The 20,198-nt window shown below is 43.6% G+C and overlaps 1 protein-coding gene across 2 annotated transcripts in view; it reads right to left on the reverse strand.

Moving 5' to 3' along the window:
- grin2aa (glutamate receptor, ionotropic, N-methyl D-aspartate 2A, a) overlaps nt 1–20,198 on the reverse strand; it is a gene marked incomplete at both ends in the record, with an annotated part of 128,222 nt that overhangs the window by 16,534 nt on the left and 91,490 nt on the right. For both annotated transcript variants that reach the window (XM_079178321.1, XM_079178320.1), the window contains 6 exons: nt 3,268–3,497; nt 3,605–3,730; nt 4,607–4,760; nt 5,656–5,827; nt 9,137–9,339; nt 17,253–17,367. In XM_079178321.1, coding sequence (XP_079034447.1) covers nt 3,268–3,497; nt 3,605–3,730; nt 4,607–4,760; nt 5,656–5,827; nt 9,137–9,339; nt 17,253–17,367 — 1,000 coding nt within the window. The remainder of the gene's footprint in view (nt 1–3,267; nt 3,498–3,604; nt 3,731–4,606; nt 4,761–5,655; nt 5,828–9,136; nt 9,340–17,252; nt 17,368–20,198) is intronic.

The raw sequence follows: 20,198 nt of genomic DNA on the forward strand, positions 1-20,198 counted from the left end.
GTTTTTCAGATCTCTTCTAAACTGATGCATGTGTTCAGTTTCCTGCTGCTATTACAGTGCGCCACAAAGACAAACCGCTGCCATCCCAGCTCAGCACTTGTTCGCTGTTTTGTTTTTTTATTAAACATCTAGACTATCAGCTGTTGAGAAACCAGAACAGCATGTCCTGCTCAGCAAGCGGAGACAAATACGCCAGCGTTGTAAAGACTAATCCCTGGTGGTTGTTCAGCCTAAAACGCCACGGACCCGTTAACTGACTGCCCTCCAAACGCACATGAGACGGCCTGCTTGGGAGACGGTTGCCAACAACTCACTTTGCTTTCATAACTTTCCCTCTTCGTTAAACAGCTCTTCCTGTGCGATCCCTGGCTTTAAATGGATGATGCTAAAGGCAAAGTAAAACAAAGGTTATCAAACCTCTTATCGTTTCGCAGCGCCTGAGGAGGGTGAATGTGCTCTGTGTTCTGATGGAATCCCAGCTAAACCCCCTGTGACCTACAGTGTGTTCTTCTCTCAATGCTGCATGGAGTGTTTCATTTTAGGAGAACCACATATTTACTGACATTTTGTTTCTATTGTGCATCTCCACATGTGGCACACAAAACTGTTGTATTTCCACTCGTAAGTCATTGATGCAATCTATTCAAATTGTTGTGTTCCTGAATCCTAGTTTGCAACGGCGTCGACCAACATTTGGTCCGCATTAAGCCCACTTTGTATGTTACTGAAAAAGTGTGTGATGACGGGTGATGAGGTGTCTGTTGCTCAGTCTTTGTGGATCCGGTCGGCCATTAATCGCAAGGTGGTTTCCTCAAGCTCCTCTAATCCACATGGGGAAGTGTCCTCAAGCAGGACGCTGAAACCCACTTTGCTTCCTGTGCATGTGAAAAATATGAGTTTGCTTTCAACAAACGTGTCTGTGGAATGTATGCTTTCCATGATTGGAGGACGAACCGTGCCAATCAAAGATCTTTTTGGAATGGGACTTAGGTCACGCTGAAAGTATTAGACTCACATTCAAGTGATAACAAACACACCTCCACCGGGATGCTGCTCTGTGCCGGCTGGATGTCTAAGTAGGCCACTGTTTCCTAACATGTTAGCCGAAGACCTTTGATAAGTGGATGTATTCCAAGGTTTCTTTGCTTTTGTTTGCTTTTTTCTGCCCCCTGGTGGTCAAAGATCGGTTAAAGCAGCTTTATGTATAACTCACAGACATCTCGTCGGCGGACTTCCTTCATGGTTCTGCTGGTCACATGACGGCTCAGTGTCCAGCCTCGCTCAGCATATCTGTCTGAATGGCCATTTACCCTTTTTATCTGGTTCCTTTCTTCCCCTGACCCTCTCTGTCTGCCCATATCTCTTTTGCCCCCCCCCCCCCCCCCCCTTCCCTTCCCCCTCCCCTCACGCCCTTCCTTTCTCCGTTCCTCAGCCGTCAACTTGGCCCATATCTGTCCGCCTGTTGTCTTGTACCATCTTGTGTGTATTGGCCTCTTGGCTCTCACTATCTCTCAGTCACCCTCCTACCAGTTGCAGCACCCCTTACCCCCCCCCCCCTCTCCCCCCTCTCTCTCCTTCTGTATGTTGTCAAAACCCTCTACATCAGTCTCAAATGCTCTCTCCTTGGAAGCATCTCTCCCATACATCTCTCTCTCTCTCTCTCTCTCTCTCTCTCTCTCTCTCTCTCTCTCCTCAGGAACTCTCCACCCTTTTGTCTTGCCTTTCTGTTCTATTTCTCTACATTTGGTTTGACCTTTTACTTTAATCTTTCAGCCTGTCTTCCTCCCCCGGCAGGGCCACCATTTCCACTTTTATTATCTTCCCTTTGTTATCTATATATTCTTATATTTCATCACAGAGTGGCACAACAAAGCAATGCCTAATTAATGGAAGAGATTTGGATTATTTATCTAAATATTTCACTAACAGAAATCCATGCTGAAGTAAATACTAATGCTAGATGTGGCATAAGGTTATGTTTAGTCGGGGAACCACGTGTTGTAAGCAACCAAAAATGTAGATTATGATAACACATAGAGGGCAGTTGAATTCCTATAAGAAAAGCACACGATGCAGCATTCATTCTTTATACTACACATTAGTGATGACCAATAAATCGTATTTTCATCATCACAGGAATATGAAAATGTGCAATATACACATCGTAAAAGCCCGAGAGGCTCCGGTGGAGACGGTGAAGTGAACCAGGTCAATTGAAGATCTCGAGTTAAAGACGCTCGCTACTGTAAGTGAGCGCAATGAAACCTGCGCATGCATAAAGTCAATCATGTATCAGTAAACCTGTCGAACAAGCAGAGAGATGATTCATCTCAGTCTGCAGTCGCTCATCTACCGCTGCTGTTTAAGCTAAGCTAGCTAAGCTAATAGGGAATTGTTACAAACGAATAGCAGCTATTTTGTTGAGTTGCATCTTAGTGAGCAGTGTTCCAGTGTACGTGAAGGGTGGAAGGGAAGCAGTGATGGAGTGAAGGGTTGCTGCAAAGGTTGCAGTAATAATAAAGTCGTTGCCGTCTCGGTGCAGACGGAGCCCCCGTGTTATTAATTGATTACCTTTATAAATTAGAGGTGCAAGGTAACATTCGGCTACACAGATTAAAACAAAAGCTTCCTGTTTGTAGTCTAAACGTGTTAACAAACAAAGCAGCCCTTCCTCCCTCTGCCAGCGGTACAGCTAACGGTTCTCATGTCGGTGTTCTTCATTCTTTCTAAGTATTTTGATATCAGGAATATGATTTATTCTATTGACATTTTAGATTTGTTTCCAGTGAGATATCAATGACTTTAAATAGTGACTTTGCTGTTTTATATTAAACAACCAGGCTGACAGAGGGAATGTACAGCTAACATGCACACTTCAATATTTGTTTATTAGTCATATCGTCATCACAAATCTTGAACACGATGTATATGAATATTGATGTTATCGCACATCGGATATCTCAACACATTTACACTTCTTACTGCTGCAGCAAATGCATCTAGCAGACCAACTCAAGAGTGAGTCTTATTTTAGTGTTCGCCCATGAATAATAATGCAACATAACGAGTTACATTCATCACTGCAAACGTTTCAGTTTGAGGACTGCATAAAGGTGGAATACATTAAGGAGCAAAAGTTCATCTTATGATAAGATAAATATTCTGCCAACATGTAAGATTCTTTGTGTAAAAGTTTGTTCCTAACTGACAAACAAACCACCATCCAGTCAAATCAACAAACTACTTCTCCCGTTTGCGGTCCTTTACCTTGTTGTCGGAGAGCCCGGTGACTTGGTCGACAAACTCCTCCTGGATCATGAAGGCAGCCAGGTTGGCAGTGTAGGAGGCCAGGAAGATGACGGCGAAGAAGGCCCACACAGACACTATGAACTTACTGGTCGTCCCTTTTGGGTTCTGCACCGGCACAGAGTTGTTGAAGACCAGACCCCACAGCAGCCAGACGGCCTTGCCCATGGTGAAGGACGGGCCATGGGGGTCTGGAAGAGAGGACGGAGGGGGGAGCGAGGCAGATTGTTTAGAGGAAGAGGAGGACGTACACGTTGTATAGTCTGATGTGCGTGTGTGTGTTCATATTCATACTGACCTCTTCCTTGTGCCAGGTTTCTGTTAAAGCCAAGAGGACTGATGTACTCAAACATGAAGACAGCCATTGCAGTGACCAGTAGGAGCATCACAAACATCATCACCCACACTGATGCACTGAACGGCTCTGAGAGACGGGGAAAGAAAGAAGAAGGCAGATATGAAGTATCAACACACGTTGGATTTACATTTTTAAATCTTTAATTAACATCACTTTCTGATTCGAGCTCACTCATTTTCTGTCTTTCCATGTTTGACACAAACAGACATTGAGGAAAGAACTGCATGGCTAACAAGCTGACTCCTGCATCCCCCCCTCCCCCCAACACACACACACACTTGCATACATACACCTCCTATCTGACAGTGTGAGGAGGCGCACAGTATAGGAAGCCCTGGTGTCAGCACTCCTGTCCTCCCTCTGAGCTCACAACACTACCACAGAGATTAAACCACGCTCTAATGTATGAGAGAGCACTGCTGGCACAGCGCCACGCGCCGTGTTTGCGCATGTGTGCGCTGGCAAGCGTCCATTTTGGGGTATTCTCACTAATTGCAATTTACACTGCAGTAACTGTATGCTGCACACATGTCGGTGTGTGCACTTTAGTGTGTGCGTGTGCCTTTGTGTGTGCAGGAACTTGGACGTCGATGCAGAAGCACTACGCATCAAATGAATGTGACTGAGCAGCCGCTACGGGGATATCCACGATCACTCAAGTTAAAATCCTGCGCTGAACTCCCTCTCAGGTAAGTGGGAGTCATTGTGGGAGAAAGCAGGACTTGAGCTAAATCCCTGCGATGAAAGAGCAAGTATTGACAGCTGCGTAACAGAGCTGAATTGTGTTGTCAGCTCTGTATCTCAGGGAACACACACACACACACACACTCAAAACAAATACCATCCTACACTCACACGAACCGAAAAAGCAAACAAGACGGATCAAACTCTCCCTCTCTCCTGAGTCCAACAACAAAGCAAGAGTTATACGGTGACAGTTACCGAGAAAGGCTGACGGGGAGACTGTTCCATTGCTACGGGAGACCATGACGCTGATCCCAGTTTCCACGAACGGGACGGAGAAATCGATGACCTCAGAACGCTCCTCATTGATCGTCAGAGATCCGACGGCCATGACGGCTTTCTTATAGACCACCTTTGGAGGGCGGAGGAGAGGGGAGGGACGCAGGGTTAAAGGGAGGGAGGAATGGATGGATGGACGGATGGATGAGGAGGGTGAGTGATGAGGGATGAAGGAAGAGAGACAGGTGAGGACAGAGATGTGGAATGAGATGGATGTTAAGGAGGAGGAGAAGGATATGGAGGGAAAGAGTGTCAGGTAAGATTATAAGTTTGAGGAAAGGAAGACAAAGAGGAAAAGAAGGTGGAAACAGAAGATGCAGAGTGGGTGAAAGGGGGAAAAGTAGGAGACGGAGGAAGAAAGAGAAGAACAAGGAATGTTTAATCATTGTGGCATTCGCTGGTTTCTACAGAAGCAGATGAGATTTCTTTACTTTCGTGAAACATTTACAGTTGGTGCCAAGTCTCATAGCTGAAAAAGTTTGTCTTTTCTTTCATCCTGTGAAAGTTTTGCAAAGTCAACAACGAAAGCTTTTTTTGGGGGGAAATACTGCAAGAAACAGGACTATCCTGTCATACAGATAGCTCTAATGTTCCTCCCAGCCTCGCATTTCAGATGTACAACAAACTAAAAGTGAACACTGATCAATAACTTTATACATCATTCATGACATGCTGCTACAGGCCACTTTCTCATCGCGCCAACTTTAAGACCAGCGGGTAAAAAGAAGACGAGCTGGTTTTTTTGTGTGATGAATACATTAAAGAGTCAGCAGCATAAAAAATGCACACACAGATAACCGTGCACTTCTACCGCCGCAATACACTGACATTAAATTGGCACAGATTATTCCCATTTGAATTACATCTGATTCTATTATTGTGTCTGGTTTTCCACACATTTGGAGGCCATTTGACCTTTATTGGGTGTACAACACACACACACACACACACACACAGGTTTCTCTTACCTCTCCCACCATCCCATTCCAGACGTTGTTGATTTTCTTGCCATGCTTGCCATTGGTCACCAGGTACAGGTCATAGGTGAACTTCACATACGTGGCAATCTTTTTCAGAATATCGATGCAGAAGCCTTTGCAGCACTTCTTGATGTATGTCCCACCAGCCTCAGTTGTGTTGCTAAAAGAAGCACAAACGCAAAAGAAATGCACACATCGTTAGCCATTGAGTTTGAACGGCAAGCTGCTTCACCCAAATATGAACTGCAGGTTAGTATCTGTGACAGGAAACAGGAGAAACGGGAGATAGAAGGTTATATCAGCATGATTCTTTTTTTAATCCAAGTGTTATTTCCACCTCTATAAATCATGAATGACAGAAAACAACAGGGGGTTGGCTTTTCTTCCCATTCCCTTGTTAAATTGATATGAATGCACCGATGAACAAACATCGCCCTGGGACTTTTTAACCTTTAAGTTCAGGTCAGACGACATCAGACGACTTGAAAAAAAAAATATGCTCCCCCCCTCTCCTTCCACCTCTCTGTCTCTCTGGAGGAGGAGGTTTGTGACGGCACTGCATCTGCAAGCCTTGTACCATCTGTGTAGATGAATTTGAGAGCAGGAGAGTTCAGACACTGTTCACGCACACACACACACACACACAGGAGTGCACATCACCTGGGACTCTCATTTAACTTTTAGATGTGTGCTAATTAGAAGAAGGTAACCTCGTCCTTTAGTTGAACAACAACCTGGACACAAACTTGCACATCCGTCCGTGACTCTGCAGTTTCCTTCAGATGCTGAAACTCTGTCACTTTGCAGGAAGTCTGCAGGAAAAGCATTAGCCTTTTCCTTGCCCCCAAGTGCAAACTCCTGTGCTACCCTCACTTGTCGCCATCGACCTGTCAAAACAAAAATGTCACCCCGAGTGGAATCCTTCCCCCGTCTTCAGACTGGAGAGGAATCCACTGGTTATGGTCGAACAGTTTCACACAAGAGAGAAAATGTTCATTTGAGAAAAGCCAGGCGCTGATCTGTCAGCAGTTGTGGATGACTTTTTGTGAAATGGTGCGCAATCTCCGAGGCTGATTTTCTGCAGCTATGACTAGATATTATCTACAGCAGCTGTTCGAGCTAAAATGAAATTAAGAAGCTAATTTACATCTAAGCCCCCTTCAAACATACCATGTGTTAACAAAAGCCGGCGAATCCACTGCCAGAGACGCTATATTGGTTTTGATTCCTTATCAAGCTGAAATGAAGACTTTTGAAAAGAACGTTTGACACTCCTTCTGTAACGCAAGATCTATTTATCCGATTAAAGGTGGCCCATGGCTTCAGATTCACCACACAGAGGCGACGGTGACAGCGATGGAACACATCCAGTAAGACACAGTAGAGTGGGTGAACGGACAAAGAGACTTGCAGAGAAGAAGAATGGGAGAGTCAAAAGAGATGGAGGATTGTGGCCCGATATGCACGGCCTATGTGTGACATTAAAAGCATTAAATCCCAGGTTTTCTACATGGAAAAAGGAGAACTTCCTTCATTTGTAAGTTGCATTGGGAAAGTTCACCCTCAGTGAACGCAGTAAATCAGGAAAGAAATGTGTTACTATGTGTTAAATCATGTCACTGTAATGTAACTATGTGGATAAAGTGGGACGGGCGGAGTTGGGTGGGGGGGGGGGGGGGGGGGGACTCATGCGGGGAATGTGATCTGTGATAATAGTAATAATAGAAACAAGGACAACTGAGTCAAGTTTCTGGCAGGTTCAGCTGGTGGGGGCAGTGACAGAGCGAGTATATAGGCCAGAACGGTAATAGCTGCATCCATGAACACAGCGTACCCATTTAGGCCGGCCATAGTACAGTGAGAGCATGTGATGTCACGGAGGCTGTTTGTGAAGTTGCCTTGATATAGAAACGCTACAGGGCCCGAGGGGACTCCAGGGAGGGCGGTTCGGGTTATGTGTGTTCAGTGCGAGTATGGCTTGTTCTTAGGCCAAGCCTGGATGAGTGAATTTGTGGTTCTGCATGCATGGATAGTCCTCCATCCCCCGATCCGACCCCGCCACGACTTCTCTCACTCTGCCTCTCCCTCCTTTCCCTCCTTCCCTCCATCTAACCCTCTTTCTCCAAATGGACACCACGGATGCTTGAGTAGGGAATTGCGCTATGGGAGGGAGGAACGAGCCTGGATGCATTGGCCTGTGAGTGAGTGGACATGTGGCAACAGAAAGTCTATATAAACTTGTGTGTGTGTGTGTGTGTGTGTCTGTTTGTGTTCTTCCTTGGAGATGCTTTATCCTCCGCCCTACTTCACAGTCATTCTAGATGAAAATCTCTGTTGGCCTCTTCCCTGGGACCCTATTACCGCTTAATCAGCTCTGTTTGTGTGTGTGTGTGTGTGTGTGCGTGTGTGTGTTTGAATAGTAGTTACAGTCAGTAACTTTGTATGCATGCATGTATGCAGTGGTGAGACTGACACAAAGTGTCTAGTACACTGTAAGTACGTGTGTGTGTGTTCCAGTAGAGAGAAATAATATTAAATTATCTACAAACCAATTACATGCTTTGATTCAGCAGCATTCAAGCCACTCAGTGACACTCACACACACACACACACACACACACGCCCTAAGCCACTCTCTCACTGTGTGCGTAGACTTCAGCAGCATAATACAGCGAGGGGCCAGCAGTAGTTTGGGCATTAGAAAGAAAATTGGTCTGGAAAGAAGTAAATCGCTGACTTCAGCATGTCGCCTCCATTTTCAGGGGGGGAGGAAAGAAGCTGCAGCACAGATCGCACACTGCACCTCTCCCCCCCCCCCCGCGCTCGTGAGAGAAGCAAAGAGAGGGAGAGCGACGCCGAGCCACACAGCAACTGTGCTGAAGGAAAAGGAACACGGATGATGTCATCTTTGCCACCTTCTGATTCCCAGATACACCCGAATAAAAAGGGAACTTTAATTTCTGTCGCGCTCGGTCACATTCTTCACACAAACAAACGTTTGCCAGTCAGTCAGTGGGTTTGCAGCCTGCATCAAATGGAGACGACAGTCTATTTGTGTTCATTAACTGTTATAGTGTTGAAGCCTTAATACCACTGTATATTAATATTCATGAATTTTCATGCCTATCGAAAAGAAACAGTAATTTACTTCTTTCTTCACGTTGCATTTGTGAAAATATTTTCTCATACTTGTTGGGCATTTTAAATGGATATCTGTTGAATGTGTTTAGCTCTGGTTAATGATGACAGATAATGATATATAGGTTATCATTTCAAAAGTGTTGAATCATCATCATTGTGGCTGTTTTCACTCCTGAATACTGTAATATTCACTCTGTGCACATAATCAGGTCAGCGAGGATTCTCAAAGAAACAATCAAACCAGTCGCCAAACCATCGGACCTGGAAAGCTCGAGCAATCTGCAACGAGAGCAACGGTGCAAGCGAGATCGATGGACGGCAGACTTACTCTTTGATATGCTTCCTGCAGGGCACGGAGTTCCTCATGCAGGTCCCGGTGAGCCTCTCGACGTCCTCCACAATGACGAAAGGTTTCTCCTCCAACGTGACGATGGACAGGTGGTTGTCGTCCATCTCGGCGTCACCGATGGAGTTGAACCGCGGCCACACCGGGTACTTCAGTGTCAGGCTGCGGTTGTCCAGTTTCCCCATCTGGAGGGAAGGAGAGGTGGATAACACAGACGAGATGATAAATGAGTTAAGCTCAACAAGATGGTTAAAACACTTAAAAACTAGATTGGCTCAACTTACATTTTAGGGATTTTACAGAGGGTGTGGAGCTCGTCCAATACTTAATAATTAGTGAGCAGATTGGGAATCAGCACTTGTTGGGTTTAGACCCATGAGCTCACACATCTTTCTAACTACTCGGCAAGCCTGTTGCCCTCAGGTCTAATGGTTACAAGCAGACAGGAAGTGGAAGTGGTGGGAAAATGACGTCCACCGGTCAGTGATCATAACATGGCAGGAGAAATGCAGTGTGTTACCTTTCATTACCTGGTAGTTTCCTAACTGCTGTAATCTGTTGCCCAATAACTCAAAGCAGACAGGAAGTGGAGAGGATTACAAATGTAGACACACGTTAACATTTCCTTAATGTTACATATGCTGCTTTTCTTTTCTTTTCTTTTGGCACAAAAACATTCAAATCACCACACATGTTCACAGACCATAATACATGTGACTACCGGTACGACAGTGGGTGCACGGTGTGTAGTGATGCATGACAACATGCACACAGGGGGGACATACAGTATGAGCTATGAATGCAAATATATATGAGAAAGAGAGAGAGGGAGATTGGAAGTGTGATAGCGCTGCGACTCAATTATTCAGAAAGTTTTCAGAGCGGTGATGTCACACATTCCCCTATGAATGCTCTTTGCCCATCTACACTTGTGTATGTGTGTGTGTGTGTGTGTGTGTGTGTGTGTGTGTGTGTGTGTGTGTACGGTCTTTATGCATGTTTGTATGTGACAGGGGAGGCAAGGGGGAAGCGAGGCTTTGCTCGGCTCTCAATTATTAATGTTACAGGAGCCAGAGAATGGCAAAACCTCGCTCTCACTCTTTCCCCTCCGTTACAAAAGTCCTTCTTTCTTTTTCCAGAGAGCTCTCTGTCTCCGTCTCCTCGGCTCACACAGCTTCACCGCTGAGGACTTTACAGCCGACGCTTTTTGTGCATCACACACTCATTTAGGCGCACAAGGATGCGAATGGGTGGATGTGTAAGGCAGTAACAAATGGAGATGGGTTAAAGATACTGAAGATGAAAATATTATATATTTAAAAAAACAGTCACAGTCACACATAATACACAAAATATAGTAATATAGCTGCGCTAATCGGTCACCCCTTTCACCCTGCAGTCATATCGGACAGTGGTTTTACACACACACACACACACACGTTGTTGCTCAGCCTGCATGCCTGGCTAAGTCATTAACAGGCGAGCAGAGAGGAGGAAGTGAAATTAGCATTTTAATTGTTTCGCTTTGAGTGGTTTTCTATCCTCTGACAGGGATTAGAGTCTTTTCTCCACTCTTAGTCGGCACCGCTGTCAACAGCTCACTCTGCTGTCAGCTACATCTCTAGGTGTGTGTGTGTGTGTGTGTGTGTGTGTGTGTGTGTGTGGGGCAGGACGGTATGCTGAGGTGGCATGTATGCGGTTTCTTGTGTGTCACCTTCACTCTCCAGGGAACGGCCACACTTGTCTATCTGTCTTACCCCGGCTGTTTTGCATTTCACAAGTGAGTGAGTGCGTGCCTGTAGCTACGCACACGTATGTGTGTGTGTGTGTGTGTGTGTGTGTGTGTGTGTGTATTAAAGGGGTGGGGAGGTATAGTAGGAAATGGGATTAGTAATGTAAAAGTGAGGGGGAATATGGACATAATCAGTGAGATAGGACTTGTGTCACAAAAATGAAGGGATTCTGGAATGAAAAAAATAAACTAAGATGAGTCAGAGAGGAAAAAAAACAGAAAAGAGTGTGGGCTCGAAACGATGGTACACGCAGTTTGGAGTCATTTTCTGGTCTCAGTAAGACCCTAAAGCAGCCGTTACCAGCAGAGTGTGCTTTGCTGATGTACATACTCCTCGGGTGTTTAAATATGTATCATTATGCCAAACTCTTCTGGTTGGAACTGGAAAAAAACACCCGTTAGCTTCATTTTTCTTTCATTTCATTTTATATTTAAAGGGGGCATATCATGAAAAAACAGTGCTTGTGCCCATACATTTGGGTATCTGGAGTACCAACCCAGTTAGTTTTTGGATCTGAAAACATGTGACCCAACAAGCCAGTCAGATTTGGCTCATTAGAATACACCCCCCCACCCTCACCATATTTTTCTTGCAAGCCAATCAGGGCAGAATGGGATTTTTCGGGAAGGGGGCCTTAAAGGGACAGGCGCTAAAACGGAGCGTTTACCTCGGAGGGTGAATGGAGTGATATTCAGATCGACAGTATGAGAAAAAATGATGCGTTTTTTAACATTGAAGCATGTAAACATGTTCTAGTGGAAAAGCAAAATGCAAGTATGAACCTTAACATGACTATGATATGCTCCCTTTAATGATTTAATATGATGCAAAGTGCACATTCTGACTGTAAAATGATCTGTGTTACAACTTGTTGCACATTAAAGTATCAGTATTCACGATAAACCTGAAAACAGACATCCAACTCAAGTCTGATTGACCCAGTCAATCACTAATATAAGCTTTTAAGGATTGGCCTAATTTGGTTGGATGAATCAATAAACTCGACGGAGAGATAAAAGTTCCACTCAGAAGATGGTTGAAAAAAAAAGAGGGGAACAGAAAAGGAGGAGAAGAAGAATACGCTGACTCCAGCAGCTCTTCTGATATCCTGTCCTCCTGCTCTCCTCTTCACTTCTTCTCTGTCTCTCCTTCTATCTAATTAAAGAAAGAGGGGTTATAAATTAATGCCCAGAGAGGATTCTCTTTATCGACCGGCCAGGCAGCAGAATGCTGAATCTCCCTGCATGAAATAGCAGATATTACACACTCACACACACAGACATGACATAGAAAGGAGTGAATGTATGTGTGTGTGTGCGTGTGTGTGTGTGTGTGTGTGTGTAATGTGACAGCGAGGCCAGTGGGAGGTTAAGATGATGGGGCCTGTGGGATTAGCACATTATAACATCCCATGGAGACAATCCTATCGCGCCATCACCCTTAGCAAATTCAGAGGCGATGAGATGACACTCTGCCCCAGAAGAGCTGTGTTTCTCATCATCTTTCCTGGGTGATTTCTTTTGGGGGAAATTCCTTGTTTTATTTATACTCTTTATTTTTTTCCTTTGTCTCCTCAAAGCTGCCCTCCTTTTTAATGTTCTCTGTTTTTTTAACTCTATTTTCAAAAGGCCTTACTCTTTGTACCTGCATGTCTTGCTCTATATTCACACTGTTGTCTCTTTTTCTCTTTCTGTGTGTGAACCACACACACACACACACACACACACACACACACTCTAGGGCTGCAATCAACCAGAACCATACAGAAAGAGTGAGAGAGAATGATATAAGAATAAAGAAAAACAAGGGTCAGCGCTTTTACAAGTGAGCACCTTCTCTGTGCCAGTCTCACCGGGAGAGTTATAGCTCGGGCAAGTTGCATTATGGGAGAATGAGTTCCTAATAGCGTGGAGAAACCCATTCAGTCATAAAACAGTATCTGTCACTCCTGTCAGACAAAATTATGTCGGGAAAATGGATTCTGCTCTCCCTCTCCTACGCTTGCTCTGTTTACGTGTGTGTGTGTGTGTGTGTGTGTGTGTGTGTGTGTGCATGTGTGTGTGTGTGCATGTGTGTGATAACAGAGTGGAGAGTGAGAAAAAAACACATCCATGGATTTAGACATCTCTCCCTAAAGTGGAAGCTTTTATAAAGATTCAGAGAACAGCGACGCCTAGATCGAATGTGTGTTTATTTGGAAGGGTGTGTGTGTGTGTGTGTGTGCGTGCATGTGTGCGTGCATGCGTGCGGATGCACTTGGGATTTTTCTGTGTGTGTGTGCTCTCCGTATTGTGATTCTCCAAGCATGAATCCCATGCTGTCTGTAATAATTATTTTGTGAACTGGCTGCTAACACTGCAGCAGCTCCTGAAGCAATCTACACACTCCATGTACTCAGCAGGAATAAAGCATAACATCCTGGTTCTGATCGGTAAATACACTTCTCCTCTTCAGTCTTATACTGTAGCTCTGAATCTGCAATGTCATTGATTCTTCAACCGTGTATTTCCTCAAAGCTGCACCAACCCTGACGTGGTGTGTTGTTTTTTAACGTCAATTAATACTTCTGATTTTCCATCATTTCGGATGCGTTCTATATTCATAAGGAAAGCTTTTTGGTAGAAAATAAAAGAAGTGATCGGATGGTCAAGACTAAAATATCTATTGGATGGATTAATAGGAAATGTTTTACATATATTCACGGTTCCCAGCGAATGAATCCTAATGACTTGGGTTAGTTTCTTAATTTCTCATAAATAGATTGGCACCAAATTCTGTGCAGACCTTTATGGTTTCCAGACAATAAATCCAAACGACTTTGGGGATCCTCTGACTTTCCCTTTATCACCACCATGAAGTTCAAATCTGTAGTTTTGGGAGAAATGCCTGGTCAACTACTGGATGGATTGGAATGAAATCTGGCCCTTACATACATTCGTGTCCCCCGAGGAGAAACTCTAAAGGACTTTGGTGGCCCCTTCACCCTTTCCCTCTATAGCACCATCATCGGTTTGACTTCTTTTTGCCCAATACTTTGATTGAACATGCTTATTGTAGCAATTAGCAAAAAAGCACCGCTAAGTGTTTTTAACAAGCTTCATTGGTGATGGAGCCATTATATTTAACACAACATATAAAGTTAAATCTACATCTTAATAAGGTCAATCATGTACGTGTGTATAGCTTTTTATCCTTTGTATAAAGCAATCTCCTTTAAACTTTTAATAAATACAAACATATGCACCATCTTTGTGTCGACACATTCATGGCGAGTGCTTAAACATGCACCTCCCAGCAGGGCTGAGTCGTCATTCCTTCTTGCTGCTACATCTGTTCGGTTGTTACGCCACGTTTTTTCCCAGATAAAAGCCTAATTCTGTATTAAGCCCCCATAACGCCACACTGGATCCAGCCTTCTGATCCAGTCAAACATACCCCGCATGATTTGCTGCGGTCTGCGCCTCTTTAGAATGAAACAGTAGTTCACTGGCGATTACATAACCCTTAGAAAAAACAACAGCAGAAATACTATACAGGTGTGGCAACTCTAAAAGCATCCTAAAAATTCCAAAATATACCAACTGTGTGTTGCATGTGTTGCAGAGAACAGCAGGTGTGGATGCTTTGAAAACCTGAGTGCGACACACCTGTAGTAACATACACATGCTGTTGGCTTAGCTCCACCTCGCCCTTCCTCTCTCTCTCTCTCTTTGTGTCTCTTTTTCTCTCATGCTCATTTGCTCTCGCTATCTCGGCTCATCTGTCTCTATCGCTCGCTCGTCTCGGTATCTCTCCATATTTCTCTCCTCTCCCTGTCTCCTCTTCCTCCTGTGCCTCGAGGGGACACATTTTATATTTTTAGTGCATATCCATATTTTAGTGCAGTTACTGAATTTGTATCTCTTGATCATCATGGAAGTCTCTCTCTCTCTCTCTCTCTCTCTCTCTCTCTCTCTCTCTCTCTCTCTCTCTCTCTCTCTCTCTCTCTCTCTCTCTCTGTGTGTGTGTGTGTGCCGTTGATTTCTGGCGCATGGGTGGGACGGCTGCACCAGAGAGAGGGAGGGATGGAGAGAGAGAGAGAGAGAGAGAGAGAGAGAGAGACAGAGAGAGAGAGAGAGAGACAGGCTCCCAATTATGTTTCCACTTTGGGTTTCCGTGTCTCTCTTGCTTTCAGTCTTTCTCTGCACCACTGTCAAGTAGTACTGATCAATTTCACAGGCTCTCTGTTTACAACAACACACTCTACCTCCCCTCAGCACACCAACAAAGGGTCTTTTGTGTGTGTGTGTGTGTGTGTGTGTGTGTGTGTGTGTGTGTGTGTGTGTGTGTGTGTGTGTGTGTCAGTATGAAATATGAAAAAGCTAGTCTCAAAGATTGGGTGGAGACTGTGCGGATTGCGGCAAACTAAACCGAGTACTGTAACGCATAGACGCACACACACACACACACACACAGATGTGACCTGAATAAAAACCGGATTGGTCGACGCACAAGTCTCTCGAAAAGTGTTTCTGTCAATAACCAGTGTGAAAGAATAAACACAGACACACACACAGACACACACATGCACATGCAAGAGCAGTGAACCCTCGCCACCCCAATAACGGAGCTCTCGGGTTTTGATTAACTGTGGTTTGAGGTGCTATCAGAGACCACAACAGCAATCACAGCTAAAAACGGACAGAGAGCACAGATTATCTGGTCCGGGGAAGGAGGGAAGGGATGAAGGAAGGACATGGAAGCAGAAAAGAGAAGTAAAAAGGAAGTGGGAGAGGGTTGAAGGTGGGGAATTGAGGGAAAGAGGTCGACGAGAGGTGTGAGGGAAGATACAAGATGTTGTGAAAGAAGAAGGAGACAAAAACACGGAGGTGATGGCAGGAGACGGGACAAGAATGAAAGACATACATAACCACACACCTTTCTCTTTTTACATCCTTCTCTCAAACGTTTACCCTCAGCCTCACCCCTTCTGAATTCAAGCCTCTAAGGCGGTCGGATGTGGGTATGAAGACACATGGCTGCCATTTAAAGTCCATTACAACGGCGAGAAAACTCAGCCATTTTCTTTATAGAACTTTCCTCACATTAAGAAAAGAAATCCATGGGCTTGTTGTTAAATGAGCTCATTGATCAACTAAGTGTTGTTCGATCAGACAGAGGGAGCATTTCAACCCTGGTGTTCAGCTCTTATTGCTGCTTTTGTTTTTGCAGTTCACTGCGGTTTTTTATTTCGGTCTGCAACGTTAGCGGTAAAAACGTGTCAGTCAGTAATTGAGAAAAACTAAAAGGAAAGATATTTGTAATACAGCTCGACCGATACATTAAGCAGGCCGATATTATCAGCTGATATATGTTGTTATTGCCCCACATGCAGCAAGATATATGAGGAATGAATTGCAGGATAATATATAATAATAGTTATGCATTACAGTATAACATAATATAATCTCTATAGATAACATAGATAGCATCGATCGTGAAAAAGCAACAAACAAACAAAAGCAGCATGAACACAAACAGGAGCAGCAGAGCCGTGAACAGGATTTCAGAGACATGGAGTCCAAAGAATTCTTTGACGAGCCACCAACCAAACTCCCTGCGATGTTTTCAGGGACTTAAAAAGGAAAATCCTGTTTGTATTAATTTAACAAAAAGATAAACCTGATAAATAAGAACAGAAAGTAAAAACAAAATAGTTCATTAGAAGCATATTAACACAAAAAAATAGAATAGATTAAAAAATAAAAAGAAGAATAGAAGTAAATATGGAAATTATAACAAAACTATTAAAGTTAAAATTATAAGGCAACACAAGAGTGACATCGTGTGATTAGTAGCAGCTAATCAGCTAATCAGCTAATCAGCAAATCAGCAAGGAACAGTATGTAAACTGCGCACACCAGAATAATCTATTACGTGATTAAGTAATGATAATAGGTGTTTGTCTGTATTAATATAGAAATATAATATAATAAACACATCAACAATATATGAAATAATATAGTACAATATAATATAGTATATATTATAAATAATACATATGAAATATGTATCAAAATACATAAATCAGTCTAACAGCTGGACAATGACGAGGGGAGTAAGTTAACATGATACATTATTTCTCAACATGTTCAAAGCAAATTCAACAATATGTCCGTAACCATAGAATAAACCGCCAAATTCCCACAATTATACTGCCAGACGTGACCTCGGTGTGCTCTGTGTTGGGCCCGGAGGAACTCACAGGAATACGTGCACATATCTGCACACACACACAAACCAACATACACACTTAAAGATCCTACCTTCTCCCACTCTCTCTCTTTGTTGAGAACTATGACCACCAGCTTTGGGTATTCCTGGTAGCCGTCTTCTGTGAATGACAAGTCTCTGCCATCCCATGTCACATTCATCATGTACCTGAGAGTAAGAGGAGGAGGAGGAGGAGGAGGAGGAAGAGGAGCGGGGCAGAGGGTGAAGAAGTAGCAGAGATAAGGACAAAGAAAAGGGGGGGCGGGAGGCCGAGAAATCAGAGAATGAGAAGAAATGAATGGAGGCGAGGAGAAACAGAGGAAAAAGGGAAATTGAATTACATTAGCATGAGAAAAAGTCAATTTACAGTCTTACCAGTATTACTAATCTAAAAATAAGCACACGGGCCCTTTTGTATTGAGAGTCAAAGCGTAATGCTGAGGAATAAAAAAAGCTCCAACCAGAAAAAGAAACAGAACCTATAGTCATAGTGTGTCCATACTAACTCACACACACACACAGTAATGAGTGACCCATATGGCAGGTCACATTAGCTAAGATGGAGGGCAGTGGGGAGATATTCTTGGGTTCACATAGGCTCCACATTAATCATGGCTGTCCTTCCCCACTCTGTCTCCCTCGCTCCTTCTGTCAGCGGTCGTGTACGTCGAGGGAGCGACGGCTCCTCCTTTCTTCCTCTTCTCCTCCGTTCTGCGGGCCGGGCGACGGGGGGGAAACTTCTAAATGGAACATGGACCCACAGTGGAGCGCTGCAGGTGAGGCGTTTCATGGCGTGCACCCCCATAGTGCACGCACACGCCGCCGTGTATGAAGGTGGTGCTTTATATTGATGGGGCACAAGTTGTGCTTTTAGATTTGGAGACATTTAATGCTCATGTATCCCTTTCACTCTATATATCTGGTCTCACGAAGATGGTGACAGATATAACAGATAAAAAGGAATTTTTGGCAACACTTTCAGGTTTATAACGCATTATCAACATATTAATGTGTTATAATCACTGTATAATTAAACTTGTATGCTTTATAACATTAATCATAACATTGTACAGCATTTTATTATAATGACCATAATATACTTCATGATTCATAACTTAAATTATAAAGCATAACTTCATAATCGCTGACATCATAGTGTAGTATGATTCTCAGACGAAATGCATGTTAATCCTTTGACTGCATAATAAATAGTTATCATGCATTATAAAGTGATTATAATTTAGTGTAAGTGGTAAAACATCATTTAATCTATATGCAAGAATAATACATCAGACATTATGAAAAACTATTTTAGTTTACTGAAACAATGACCATTTAGAGTAACCTATAATCACATTATAATGCTTTATTAAAAGATTATAATGTATTACAACTATGAGAACTATAATACACTATAATTATGTATATTTATGAGTGTTCTTAACTATAGTGATGCATCGCTATGAGCAGATAAGAATGTTTATAATGCATTATAGACATGGAAAGTGGTTTAGTGTGTGGTGAGATTTTGCAATACCCTTGTGTCCCTTTAAATTGCTGCTGGAAACACACACACACACACACACACACACACAGCCACTCAATGCTCAGATGAAATCAGCCAGCGATAAGGGGATTCAGTGGGTTTTGTGATTAAAATAATCTGATTGGCCTGCAAGCAACCAGGTGAGTAGTATTAAGACATTTGATTGGCCGCGGGATGCAGCGCTGAACCCAATTAGGTGCGACTACAGCAGAGGAAGAGGTGCTGGAATCAATATCAGCGCCCGGGCTACTCTTTTAGACAAAAGCCCATTCTGCGCTTTGCCAACATCTATCTGCAAGTGATGCAGACAAACAAACACACACACCACTTAAACACACGCACAGTGGGAGTTTTTGCTCTTCTTTCCGTCCGTATAATGTACATTTTGCTCTCCTTTGTTGCACATTTGATTATTTTTACTCTCCGTCATGCTCCCATTTCTTTTGCCACAAACCAGCAAATGAAAAACAGTTCTTTACAGCATCACTGAAGGATCCGATGTAACTCTGAGGTAATGATGTCCAAACATGTGCTGGGTGTTAGAATGATGTGACTATGTGAGTTGCACATCATGTAAGGTGAATGAGTAAACAAAATGATTTGCTGTGAAGCTGGTGGGGAGTAAGTGAGGATGTCCAGACAACCGGATTTATCATTTCCTGTGGAAAATGTCCCAGCCAAACGACAACAACCATTCTTTGTGATTTAGGATCCTAAAAGCAGTGAGTTTTTCATAAAAACACGTCTAGTGCGCCTAAAAAAAGGGTCCGAGATTCAATTCAATGGAGCCCTCTGCTTTTTCAAACTAGCCAATGGAAAATTGGCACCACTGAGAAAATTATGATTATTATCACGACAGCTGGAAATATATGGCTCCACTAGCTGTTTCTGTGAAAATCAAAGTGAAGGATCCTTATATTATACAACACAAATACCAGGATGGGCAGGTTGTGTGTGTGTGTGTGTGTGTGTGTGTGTGTGTGTGTCTGCAAGTATAGGTTTGGGCTGACGCCCATCAAACAGGTGGACCTGATACGACGTTGCTTGTACAGGCTGGAGTGGAATATGACCCTAAACAACCCTGAATGAACCTCCTCGCACTTCCACAGAGAACCACAGACAATTACTTTGCCCACCTCAACAATTCTCCCCCTAACGTTTCCTCCCCCCCTGTAGCACTGAGATCATAGTAAAGCGATCCAATTCCTCTCACTTTCCAGCCTCCAGTATATCAGTAATCTCTCTATTCATTAGAGGGGGGGGGGGGGGGGCGAGAGGACGGTGCAGAGGTGGGGAGACAGCAGAGAAGGAGCACCCCAAAAAAAGAAAGAAATTGAGGTAATAAAGATTAGAGAGATTGAGGGAGAGAGATGTGTGATGGGAGAGGAAGAGGAAGAGCACTAAGCCTCGGCAGAGTTAGGATAAAAATATCCTCTGTGTTATTTTTTCCTCC

The sequence above is a fragment of the Pholis gunnellus genome (genome assembly GCF_910591455.1).
Source record: "Pholis gunnellus genome assembly, chromosome: 17".
Taxonomy (NCBI): domain Eukaryota; kingdom Metazoa; phylum Chordata; class Actinopteri; order Perciformes; family Pholidae; genus Pholis; species Pholis gunnellus.